The sequence below is a fragment of the Moschus berezovskii genome, chromosome 11, assembly GCF_049115385.1.
Source record: "Moschus berezovskii isolate FMDL1 chromosome 11, NW_MosBer_1.0, whole genome shotgun sequence".
Classification (NCBI taxonomy): Eukaryota; Metazoa; Chordata; class Mammalia; order Artiodactyla; family Moschidae; genus Moschus; species Moschus berezovskii.
The window spans coordinates 94,267,569-94,280,318 of NC_142470.1; the positions used below are offsets into that span (position 1 = coordinate 94,267,569).

At 49.2% G+C, this 12,750-nt stretch overlaps 1 protein-coding gene across 6 annotated transcripts in view; it reads left to right on the forward strand.

The window, feature by feature from the left end:
- The window catches only part of XDH (xanthine dehydrogenase), a 64,706-nt gene that overhangs the window by 12,784 nt on the left and 39,172 nt on the right, over positions 1-12,750 (forward strand). For 4 of the 6 annotated variants that reach the window (XR_008682490.2, XM_055400376.2, XM_055400378.2 and 1 more), the window contains 5 exons: positions 1,886-2,012; positions 2,951-3,012; positions 6,252-6,320; positions 6,641-6,730; positions 9,650-9,791. Coding sequence is in view for 5 of the 6 variants with exons in the window: in XM_055400376.2 (XP_055256351.2) it covers positions 1,886-2,012; positions 2,951-3,012; positions 6,252-6,320; positions 6,641-6,730; positions 9,650-9,791 (490 nt within the window). In the remaining variant the exon portion in view is untranslated. The remainder of the gene's footprint in view (positions 1-1,885; positions 2,013-2,950; positions 3,013-6,251; positions 6,321-6,640; positions 6,731-9,649; positions 9,792-12,750) is intronic. The other 2 variants (XM_055400377.2, XM_088841563.1) reach the window with 1 other exon arrangement.

Sequence of the window (12,750 nt, forward strand, 5' to 3'; positions counted from 1 at the left end):
AAATCTAGGAGTCCCCTGTGATGTTTTCAGTCCCCATACCCAGTCCATCCAGAAGTAATAGCTACTCTACCTCCAGACTTTACAATGAAATCTTCATTTGTTTCTCTGTCTCCCCTACTACTGTTTCGTCCAAGTCACATCCCCTCCCGCCTAGGCCACGTCAGTGTCATGATCCCCTGTGTCTTCTCTTGCCCCCACAGCCATTCTCTATTCAACAGCTAAAGTGATTCTTTAAAAACACAAATTCGATCATATCAAACCCTGCTGAAATTCCCCCAAAGTCTTCCCGTCATCACAGTCAGGATCCCTAATCCTGGCTGTGAAGAGCTGCAGGCTCTGGCTGCTTCCTGTTCCCCTGGCTGACATCTCTGACATCTCAATCACAGCATGTCCCAGGGTTCCACCTGTCCTGGCCTTTCAGCAGATTTTCGCACTGTCTGTGCTCAGAGCCTTTTCACTCACTGTTCCTTCTGCCTGGGTTACTCACTTCCTTGTTCCAAATCAAGTTCACCTTCAGTTCAGTTCAGTTCAGTCGCTCAGTCGTGTCCGACTCTTTGCGACCCCATGAATCACAGCATGACGTTCCCCTTAAAAGTTGCTTTATCAGAATGACTTTTCTGATCACTCCAAATAGCCACTAGTCACTCTGAGTCATGTCATCTTGTACTAATTCTCTATATAGCACCAACCTCCACCTCGAATTTTCTTCTTTATTTTTGTCAGCATTTCTCCCACAAGGATGTGAGCTTCGTGAGACCAGGGACTTCATCTCTCTTCTACATGTTCCATCCCCAGGGGATATACTATGCCTGGCACATAATAGGTTCTCAGTAAATATTTCTGAGAAAGACTGTCCATGATAAGTGCTGGTGATACAATATTCTAGCAATTTTGCCTGACGTACATTCCAAGAGAGATTCCCAAGAGATGAAAAAATAATGTAGATGAGCAGAATTTCGTTGTAATAAAGATCTGGCAGGTCTGAATGAAAATTCTGTGACATTCAATGCTTTTAGTGAATTCTATAGCACACATCGGAGAAGGCAATGGCAAGCCACTCCAGTACTCTTGCCTGGAAAGTCCCATGGATGGAGGAGCCTGGTAAGCTGCAGTCCGTGGGGTCGCTAGGGCTCAGACATGACTGAGCGACTTCACTTTCACTTTTCACTTTCACACATTGGAGAAGGAAATGGCAACCCACTCCAGTGTTCTTGCCTGGAGAATCCCAGGGAGGGCAGAGCCTGGTGGTCTTCTGTCTATGGGGTTACACAGAGTCGGACACGACTGAAGTGACTTAGCAGCAGCAGTAGCAGCATAGCACACATTCCCCAATTCTTAAGTCTCCATCCTTGGACCTCAAGAATTGCCTTCACTTAAGAATACAGAGACGCTCTAATTTGGAATAAATTGCATTCATTTGGTTGATTTTGGATCGTGGGGTAGCGTAGTTAAAAGAACCTGACACAGTTCTTGCATTCCCCACATGTGATCTTACACACATCCCTTAATCTTAAATCTTCCTCCTCTGTCTTTAGTGAAGAGAATGGTTCTAACTGTCGCTGTTCTTTGAGGGGGTGTCCTATTAATAACTGCCATTGGTTGACTCCCTACTCTGTGCCAGGTGTGATGGCTGAGAGTTTGACATGAATGATCTCACTGAATTCTCAGCACAGCTCTGGAGCTAAGTGCTAGGGTAGTGCTAAACGAATGGACAAGGTTTAGGGAGGCTTGGTAACCTGGCCAAGGTCACAGCTGGTAAGTGGGGACACTAGGATTTGACTTTGGCAGTGGAGACTGTCAACGTGGGCTGTCTTCAGTTGAGTCACGTAGGGAGCCTGGCAGGGGTTCTGCCAACACAGGTGTCTATATCATCTGCCCCTTTTAGGAGAGAATCGCCAAAAGTCACGGCTCTCAGTGCGGGTTCTGCACCCCTGGCATCGTCATGAGCATGTACACGCTGCTTCGGAATCAGCCCGAGCCCACTGTTGAAGAAATCGAGGATGCTTTCCAAGGTATGGGCCTTGTGCAGGGCCCAGGAGGAAAGGGGCAAGTGGGTTTCTGAGGAGGGCAGGGCAGGGGCAGAGTGGAAGCCAGGAGAGAACTAGGAGTTCCAGGCACTCTTGAGGGAAAGGCTCAGGCTACCCCATCATGGCAGCTAAGATTTGCTGGGAGAGTGGCCCTTTCTTAATTTGAAGGACACTTGGCTGGTTTGAAGACTTTCTGGGCTCTCTTGCCTTAGTGTCCATCTTCCTGCGCTGTCTTCCTGACCCCACTCTGTGCTGGGAAGGGTGACACTGAGTGGCTGGTGCGGGAGATCATCTGGGAACTGCACAGAAGCCAATGACATGGCATCTGCCATGGCAGCTTCCCCAGAGCAGGGTTCCATGGGGCAAGGGCCATGTATGAGGAAGGTGGCCCTGATTCTGAGACTTGGGCAGGGACTGGCCCCCCACTTTGCCTTCTGTGAATGGGCCCAGGTCGCTGGACCTGATATCTCTTCCTCTGAATTGAATAGAGAAGGCTTCCCATCCATTCAGTTTCTTTCAGTGCATCATTGATTACAGTCAGTTATATGAATCCGGTCATATGTCAGGCACTAGACAGGGTACAAGGACACAGGAATGGAAGACAGTCCCTCTTCTCAAGGAGTCCATGTTCTGAAGGGGAAGAGAGTTTATACTGTAGTTTGATAAGCTCTCTGATAAAGCTTTGAATAGGTGTCACCATGGGAGGACTTAGGGGGGCAATTGATTCAGTCTAAGCATTCTAGGAAGGCTTCCTGGAAGAAGTGGTAGATGTTTGGAAGTCAGGGGTACAAGAGGAGGATCATTTCAAGTAAAGAAAATAGAATATGAAAAGAGAGCATTTAACTGAGCTGGGAGCAAAGCCACAAACCCCTTAGCTGCCCTGGGGCCAGTGGTGACATGGCAGGTTTTTCCTTGGCCCACAGGAAACTTATGCCGCTGTACAGGCTACAGACCCATCCTCCAGGGCTTCCGGACCTTTGCCAAGGTGAGTGGGGGCTCTGGGACAGCAGTGGCCCAGTTCCTGAAGCAGCAACACTCAGGAATCACAGTTGGGAGGGATGCCAAGGGCCTCTGGGTTACAGAGAAGAAAGAGAAGATGGCCAACTGGAAGTACCTGACAAGGGCGCTGGGCTCTGCCATTCTTATTTGGGGTGTGGAGGGAAGTGGTGGTTCTCATCAATAGCACAGAGACTTTCCTTCCAGGAAAGGCCTGGAGAGCTGGCTCCTGAAAGAGACATGCCACCTAAGAGCAAACTTCCCACAGGGCGTTCAGGCTTGGCATCCTGCCTTGGTGTCTGGCATGCTCAGCCCGTGGTGCAGGTGCTGAATATGACATTTAGTAACAACCTGGCCTGACTCAGCACTTGTGTCCCTCCTCCCTTGCCGTGCGGGCTGCTTTCTGCAGCTGGCACTCTGCTGGGTTTATGAAACTGCTCATTGGATCTCTAGATAGTGTGGGAAGCCCTGCAGGTTTCATATAACTGAGGGAGAAACCCCGGCTGGGGCGAATAGGCACTGATTACATAAATGCCGCACACACCCGCCACGCGGCGAGGAGGACCGAGAGCTGGCGCCCCCCTTGCTTTGCTTAATCTCCCCAGGTTTTACCTGATTCCCCAAATGGGTCAAGTTGATTCAAACTCCTATCACACTGTCCCATCTCAGTTTGATTCTGGGTTGAGGGGAGAGTCACAGACTCCTGTGTCTTTCACTGAACTTAGAGTTGGTACAGTGCAAAAAAAGGAGTACTGTGTCCAGATAGTCTAAAAGGGTGGAGGTGGGACCCCTGAGGATGGGAAACAGCAAACCCTGGTGAGTGTTGTTGATATTGAGGAACCAGGAAGTATGAATTTAAATGAAAGTGATTGAAAGCTTAGATTCAGTCTGCAGACCTGGGTTCAAATCCCATTCCATCACTTAACTGATACATGATATTGGGCAAATTTCCTCATTTCTAAAATGGGGATTATAATAATACCTACCTTAAAGTGCTTGTGGAAAGAACCCCTTGTAAAGCTCTTAGAACAGTGCCTGGCACATCCTACATTTTCAGTAACTGGCAACATAAATTATGATGCTGGTCCATTTTTTCCCATTACCCAATATTTAATCTTCATGTGCTGCTTAGGCTTCCCTGAGAACCATGGATTGTTAATCTTGTCCATGTTTTTATTTCATAGGAGGCTTCTCAAAGAAAGATAATCTAACCAGCCCTCATAGTTTCTCAAAAGAAGACTTTTGGGTGTAGCTGGAAAGTATCCTCCTTCTGAGAGTCAAAGTTTTATCATTGTTGAAATGGTTCCTAAGCCCCCTCTATAGCCATACCTCCCTCAATCCTGCTGCCTGGCAGCGTAGAGCAGAGTCAAGTAGAGCTGGGTGCTTTAAGTAGCTCAAGTGACTGGCATACAGAGTGTGCTCAGAAGCTCATGTACGTTACTCACTGGCGCCCCCAAGGCCCTCTTCAGAGCCTTTTAACTCTTACTTTACACACAGTTCTAACAAACTCAGTTATCTAGTTTACATGGCCATCCTGGAAAAGAGTGAGGAAGATATGCTATAGGAAGGCAGCATGTTCACATCAATAAATGATAGCAAAGAAGGAAATGAGGAATCATAAAAATAATCTTGAGCCTAATCATTTTAGCCTGGGCTTTCCAGGTGGCACGGTGGTAAAGAGTCTGCCTGACAATGCAGGAGACGCAAGAGACGCAGGCTTGATCTCTGGGCTGGGAAGGTCCCCTGGAGGAGGAAGTGGCAGTGTATTCCAGTATTCTTGTCTGGAAAAAACCCATGCATAGAGGAATCTGGTGGGCTACAGTACATAGGGTTGCAAAGAGTCAGACGTGCAGGTTTGGTCTCTGGGCTGGGAAGGTCCCCTGGAGGAGGAAGTGGCAGTGTATTCCAGTATTCTCGTCTGGAAAAAAATCCATGCATAGAGGAATCTGGTGGGCTACAGTACATAGGGTTGCAAAGAGTAAGACGTGACTGAGAGACTGAGCATTCACACACCCAGAAAGAGGAAATCTCTCTGGGGGAAAACCCTAATCTTATCCAACCTCAGCAGACCTCGAGGGCAGTGACACATCCTTGTACATCACAACAATTTAGGTCATAAAAAACATCAGTGACTTGTTAAGAAAAAAGATCTAAGTAAGAATGTGCTGGTACTTTAATTATTTGTGAAACATACTTTTGTGAAATACATCCTTCCCCACAAGGACCAGGTGAGCAAGGCTGTTGTCTTACTGTATGCAGGGCCTAGTATTCTCCCACATTACTCCTTCTCCAAAAAGAGAGATGAGAAGAGGCCCTCTTCTTTCTGTCCAAACACAGAGGGGAAAGGCAAAGTGTTGTTGTTTAGTCACTAAGTCATGTGGCTGCTCTGGAAATGTGTCTAGGACTGAGCCTGGGAGTTTTCCCACTCTCATAGAATGCCACGATTCTGTAGTGTCTTCTGGGGCCCTGAGCTGAGACTTCTGCCTCCTTTGGGCAGATCAGTCAGGTAAACACACCCTTTCCCACCTTCAGTGCATTGGTTTCGGGATGTAGCAATCTGGGCTCTAGTCTGGGCTCCGTCATTGGCACCTTGAGAGCTCTTGAGCAAGTCCTCTGTTGATAGGTGTTGAGTCAGCAGACCTGTACATAACCTCCTGAACAGGTCCATGGTGAGGAAAAAGAGTGTGAGCTTTCTGGCAAGAAGTGCCTGATAAGGAGTGGGAGGCTGTCAGGCACATCCCTGGCCCAGCTCTGGTCCTAGACATCTTTGGCAGGAGCCCCACAAAGACTGCCCAGAACTTGATGGTTTAGAAATAGAGGCATGAGTGCTGTGAGGACCAATGGCAATTTCTCTCGGGGAGGCTTCCTCAGGAAGCAGTACTGAAGTGGGAAAGTGAGCAAAAAAGACGTTTTGATAAAATAGGACCAAGTTTTTATGGAGAAATTTTCTTAAATTTCTTTGCTACTTCCAGGAGAGATCCTGTTTATATATCCTCAAGTTATTTAATCTATATTTATCAAATGAGAGAAAGTAGCTAAAGCAGAGGCCTTACCTATGGGCAGAGGCAAGTGGGATGTGGGGCCGGGGGTGCGGTATCTGCTGCTCCTCTAGATGCTGGGGTGGATTTCAAACCCACGTGTCATTTGACAGTAATAAGCTAGGTTCTTTAGCTTCTGTGAAAACTCTTTGCAAATATCTTTGTGTGATACTTGAGGTCATCTCTCTAGAATGGTGGCTGCTGTGGAGGAAATGGGAGCAACCCAAACTGCTGCATGATCCAGAAGAAAGACCACAGGGTAAGTGGGTCTTTCTCAGCCTGGAAGCCTGAGGGCCAACCTCAGGTCAAAGGAGCCAGTGGGCTATCTCTGCACTCTGGGCTGCGGCAGCTGGAAGAGGAAGCCATTATGTTCAAACTGTGAAGTTGGTGAATGCACACCTTAGCCCTGCATCCTCTGGCAAAACCTCTTTGTCCCCGCTTCCTGGGAGCTACCTCTCCCCCAACCCAACGCCCACCTCAGCCTGCTGGGGGCTGTGGATGAGCTCGCTTGGACAGAGGGCTGGGCCAGACCTACGGGGCATTTTAATGCAGGAGACATTATATCCCTTATCTTTCCAGCAGGTTACTCTCTCACCGTCTTTATTCAACCCAGAGGAGTTCATGCCCCTGGATCCCACCCAGGAACCCATCTTCCCCCCAGAGTTGCTGGTAGGTGATGCCCCCTGAGCCCCTGGAGACCTGCTGAGTCCCGCTAGTACCCACTGGGGTCTTTGTGTCCTCTTTCTCCTGCGGGTTTCGGCCTGAATTTCCCTTCGCTTCTCTTGCTCCAAGTCCCCATGCCGCATATTCCCACAGGGACTTCTCCTATTCCACACGTGTTGCTCACATGTGAGGACTGGATCTGTCTGGCATGCCGTCTGTGTACAGTAATAGGAGCTCCAGAAGTGTTTGCTGACATTCTGGCTAAATCTCTTGTCTAAGCCTCGAAGCAATGCATTCTCCTTTCTGTAAGCAGTCCATTTATTTACAAAACAAAGAAACAAAAAAAGCTGTGTTCAAAGGACACAATCCAGGATCTGCAGCCCTGTCTTAAGGACACCTCTCACGCCCATTTTCTCACCTTGATGATCTTGCTCCTCCACACCAATATTTATGGCAAACAGACAAACAAAAATCAAGCCACTCTCAAAGTTTCTCAAGTGCAGACTTCTCTAGGCGGGGTGAGCATATGAAGATGACTTTCAGAGTTCATTGGGCCAGAAAGAATGGCTTTGCAGCAGACCACCAGAATATCTTTCTCTGGATCATGATATCTTTAAAAAACCATCAGTTTGATTCAGGGACTTTCCCTCCTAACTCTGCATCGCCCCTCATGCACTAGAACCGGCCCTCCATTACGTTCCCTTCTGATACCCCTGCTTCTGCCACTCCTGTCCCCTCTCTCACCTCCTGGAGACAGTGTGGGACAGTTGAAGTCACCTTGTGGCGGCAACCTTCATCAGGTCCCATAACCTTGATCCTCAGGTTTCTCCTTTACCTGCAAAAGAAGAGACTAACAATGCCTTCTTCTCCAAGCTCTTCTAAAGAATAAGTGAAATAATGTATGTAAAAGAGCCGCAACCCAAGTCATGCCTCAGTACCAAGTGTCTCCTCTCGCGTCTTCCCTGACGTGCACTATCCCTCTTAGTTCAGTTCAGTTCAGTCGTGTCCGACTCTTTGCGACCCCATGAATCACCGCAGGCCAGGCCTCCCTGTCCATCACCAACTCCCAGAGTTCACTCAAACTCATGTCCACAGAGTCGGTGATGCCATCCAGCCATCTCATTCTCTGTCATCCCCTTCTCCTCCCACTCCCAACCTTTCCCAGCATCAGAGTCTTTTCCAGTGAGTCAACTCCTCGCATGAGGTGGCCAAAGTATTGGAGTTTCAGCTTTAGCGTCAGTCCTTCCAATGAACACCAAAGATTGATCTCCTTTAGAATGGACTGGTTGGATCTCCTTGCAGTCCAAGGGATTCTCAAGAGTCTTCTCCAGCACCACAGTTCAAAAGCATCAGTTCTTCGACGCTCAGCTTTCTTTATAGTCCAACTCTCACATCCATACATGACCACGGGAAAAACCATAGCCTTGACTAGACGGACCTTTGTTGGCAAAGTAATGTCTCTGCTTTTTAATATACTATCTAGGTTGGTCATAACTTTCCTTCCAAGGAGTAAGCGTCTTTTAATTTCCTGGCTGCAATCAGCATCCGCAGTGATTTTGGAGCCCAAAAAAATAAAGTCTGACACTTTCCACTGTTTCCCCATCTATTTCCCATGAAGTGATGGGACCAGATGCCATGATCTTTGTTTTCTGAATGTTGAGCTTCAAGCCAACCTTTTCACTCTCCTCTTTCACGTTCATCAAGAGCTTTTTGAGTTCCTCTTCACTTTCTGCCATAAGGGTGGTGTCATCCTTATATCTGAGGTTATTGATATTTCTCTCGGCAATCTTGATTCCAGCTTGTGCTTCTTCCAGCCCAGCGTTCCTCATGATGTACTCTGCATATAAGTTAAATAAGCAGGGTGACAATATACAGCCTTGACGCACTCCTTTTCCTATTTGGAACCAGTCTGTTGTTCCATGTCCAGTTCTAACTGTTGCTTCCTGACCTGCATACAGGTTTCTCAAGAGACAGGTCAGGTGGTCTGGTATTCCCATCTCTTTCAGAATTTTCCACAGTTTATCGTGATCCACACAGTCAAAGGCTTTGGCATAGTCAATGAAGCAGAAATAGATGTTTTTCTGGAACTCTCTTGCTTTCTCCATGATCCAGCGGATGTTGGCAATTTGATCCCCTGTGCCTCTGCCTTTTCTAAAACCTGCTTGAACATCTGGAAGTTCACGGTTCACATATTGCTGAAGCCTGGCTTGGAGAATTTTGAGCATGACTTTACTAGCATGTGAGATGAGTGCAGTTGTGCGGTAGTTTGAGCATTCTTTGGCATTGCCTTTCTTTGGGATTGGAATGAAGACTGAACTTTTCCAGTCCTGTGACCACTGCTGAGTTTTCCAAATGTGCTGGCATATTGAGTGCACCTCTTTCACAGCATCATCTTTCAGGATTTGAAATAGCTCAATTGGAATTCCATCACCTCCACTAACTTTGTTTGTAGTGATGCTTTCTAAGGCCCACTTGACTTCACATTCCAAGATGTCTGGCTCTAGGTGAGTAATCACACCATCGTGATTATCTTCATTGTGAAGATCTTTTTTGTACAGTTCTTCTGTGTATTCTTGCCACGTCTTCTTAATATCTTCTGCTTCTGTTAGGTCCATACCATTTCTGTCCTTTATCGAGCCCATCTTTGCATGAAATGTTCCCTTGTTATCTCTAATTTTCTTGAAGAGATCTCTTGTTTTTCCTATTCTGTTGTTTTCCTCTATTTCTTTGCACTGATTGCTGAGGAAGGCTTTCTTATCTCTCCTTGCTATTCTTTGGAACTCTGCATTCAGATGCTTATATCTTTCTTTTTCTCCTTTGCTTTACTAAGCAAATCCATAGTTGATCCTCTTGAAAACTGAAAGCAATGGCCCTGGGAATCACAGTGGGGAGGAGGCCAGATGGTAAGAAAATGGCATTTTCTAGAGGCTGAAAGACATTCCACCGAAGCAGCTGCGTTTTGAAGGGGAGCGTGTGACCTGGATCCAATCCTCCACCTTGAAGGAGTTGCTGGACCTCAAAGCTCAGCATCCCGAGGCCAAGCTGGTGGTGGGAAACACAGAGATCGGTAAGGTATGGGGCAACTCTGGGTCAGCCTGTCCAGTTCAGCCCCTTGTGGCCATGTGTCCTCTCTGTGTCCTACTCTGCCTTTATTCCCCCATTTCACGTGTGGAGGTAATAACGCCTTCTCTAATGGGCTTCCCTGGTGGCTCAGACAGTAAAGAATCTGCCTGCAGTGTGGGAGATCTGAGTTTGATACCTGGGTTGGGAAGATCCCCTGGAGAAGGGAATGGCTTCCCACTCCAGTATTCTTGCTTTTAGAATTCCATGGACAGAGGTGCCTGGTGGGCCACAGTCCGTGGGGTCACAAAGAGCTGGACACAACTGAGGAACTAATGCTCATTTTTCAAGGGTTGCTCTGAGTATTAACTGAGATCCTTGCTGATTGTTCTCCATAAACACTGACAGAGATCTGGCCCTATGCCAGGCATTCTGGGGGAGCCAGGGGTACCCAGATCACCTAGACCACACTCCTTCCCTTGAGGGTCTCCCAGTCTGAGGGTAAGGGAGCAACATGGGTCAAGTGTCTGGTCTAGTACCTGCCAGACCCTAGGGGTTCCATAAATGTTACTTTCCTGCTCCCTTTTTCTGGGGATGATGTGGTAAGGCAAGGGAGAGGAAATGTCCAAGTGTGGCTGTGCTGTGTTGCCCATGACTGTGGCCACCTGCCCTGTGGTGCCACCCGCCAGACGTGAGCCCCACAATATGTAAACAGGCACTCCAGAGGTACCGCTCGCAGTCCCTGTGCTTGAAGACTCAGGAGCAGAGATGTCTCAGCCCCTGCTAGGCTCAGTCCATTCCTATCAATCTCTGTGTTCCCCACCACCAGCTTGGCCCATCTTCCCATGGTTGGGCCCCAAGCCCAGTGAGGATCCAGGGAGAGGATGGAGGCACAGGCCAGGGCAGCCTCAGAGCAGCCCATTCTAGCCTGTTGGGGCTCCTATCTCTGGCTCTGGAAGAACCCCCCAAGCCCTGGATTCTGGTTGGTTCTGCCGCTGCAGAGAAGAGGGCCCAACTCAGGTGTGTACTGGTGAAGTGCAGAACTGAGCCGCCCGTGTGAGCACACGTGCCATATGGAGTCCCCCACTGCAACAACGGGACCCACTGGATGGCAGGGTGAGACACGCTTCAGGTGACACGATGGTGACGGCCTGCGTGGCCGTGGCTCCAGGGCCCAGGGTCACATGAGCAAAGGTGGAGAATGACTGGCTGGAAGGATCTTTGGGGCCCTTGGATGTATGGCACATTCCTTACCAAGAGTCACACAATGTCTTAGACTCAGTTAGATTCTAAGAGAAAAGGAATTCAAAAAGGTATTACAAGCTCCAAATTAGAAATAATTGCATAAGATCACTCCACAGTTCTATCCCTCCTCTCTCCCACACCCTACCTCCCCCAGTGCAACCATTACACACACCCTACCTCCCCAGTGTAGCCATCACAAACCCTACCTCCCCCAGTGTAACCATTACACATACCCTACCTCCCCCAGTGCAACCATCACACACCCTACCTCCCCCAGTGCAACCATCACACACCCTACCACCCCAGTGTAACCATTACACACACCCTGCCTCCCCAGTGTAACCATTACACACACCCTGCCTCCCCAGTGTAACCATTACACACACCCTGCCTCCCCAGTGTAACCATTACACACACCCTACCTCCCCCAGTGTAACCATTACACACACCCTACCTCCCCAGTGTAACCATCACACACACTCTACCTCCCCCAGTGTAACCATCACACACCCTACCTCCCCCAGTGTAACCATCACACACCCTACCTCCCCCAGTGTAACCATTACACACACCCTACCTCCCCAGTGTAACCATCACACACCCAACCTCCCCCACTGTAACCATCACACACCCTACCTCCCCCAGTGTAACCATCACACACCCTACCTCCCCCAGTGCAGCCATCACACACCCTACCTCCCCAGTGTAGCCATTACACACCCTACCTCCCCCAGTGTAACCACCACACACCCTACCTCCCCCAGTGTAACTATCACACACCCTACCTCCCCCAGTGTAACCATCACACACCATACCTCCCCCAGTGCAAACATCACACACCCTACCTCCCCCAGTGTAACCACCACACACCCTACCTCCCCCAGTGTAACCACCACACACCCTACCTCCCCCAGTGTAACCACCACACACCCTACCTCCCCCAGTGTAACCACCACACACCCTACCTCCCCCAGTATAACTATCACACACCCTACCTCCCCCAGTGTAACCATTACACACCCTACCACCCCAGTGTAACCATTACACACACCCTGCCTCCCCAGTGTAACCATTACACACACCCTGCCTCCCCAGTGTAACCATTACACACACCCTGCCTCCCCAGTGTAACCATTACACACACCCTACCTCCCCCAGTGTAACCATTACACACACCCTACCTCCCCAGTGTAACCATCACACACACCCTACCTCCCCCAGTGTAACCATCACACACCCTACCTCCCCCAGTGTAACCATCACACACCCTACCTCCCCCAGTGTAACCATTACACACACCCTACCTCCCCAGTGTAACCATCACACACCCAACCTCCCCCACTGTAACCATCACACACCCTACCTCCCCCAGTGTAACCATCACACACCCTACCTCCCCCAGTGCAGCCATCACACACCCTACCTCCCCAGTGTAGCCATTACACACCCTACCTCCCCCAGTGTAACCACCACACACCCTACCTCCCCCAGTGTAACTATCACACACCCTACCTCCCCCAGTGTAACCATCACACACCATACCTCCCCCAGTGCAACCATCACACACCCTACCTCCCCCAGTGTAACCACCACACACCCAACCTCCCCCAGTGTAACCATCACACACCCTACCTCCCCCAGTGTAACCACCACACACCCTACCTCCCCCAGTGTAACCACCACACACCCTACCTCCCCCAGTGTAACCACCACACACCCTA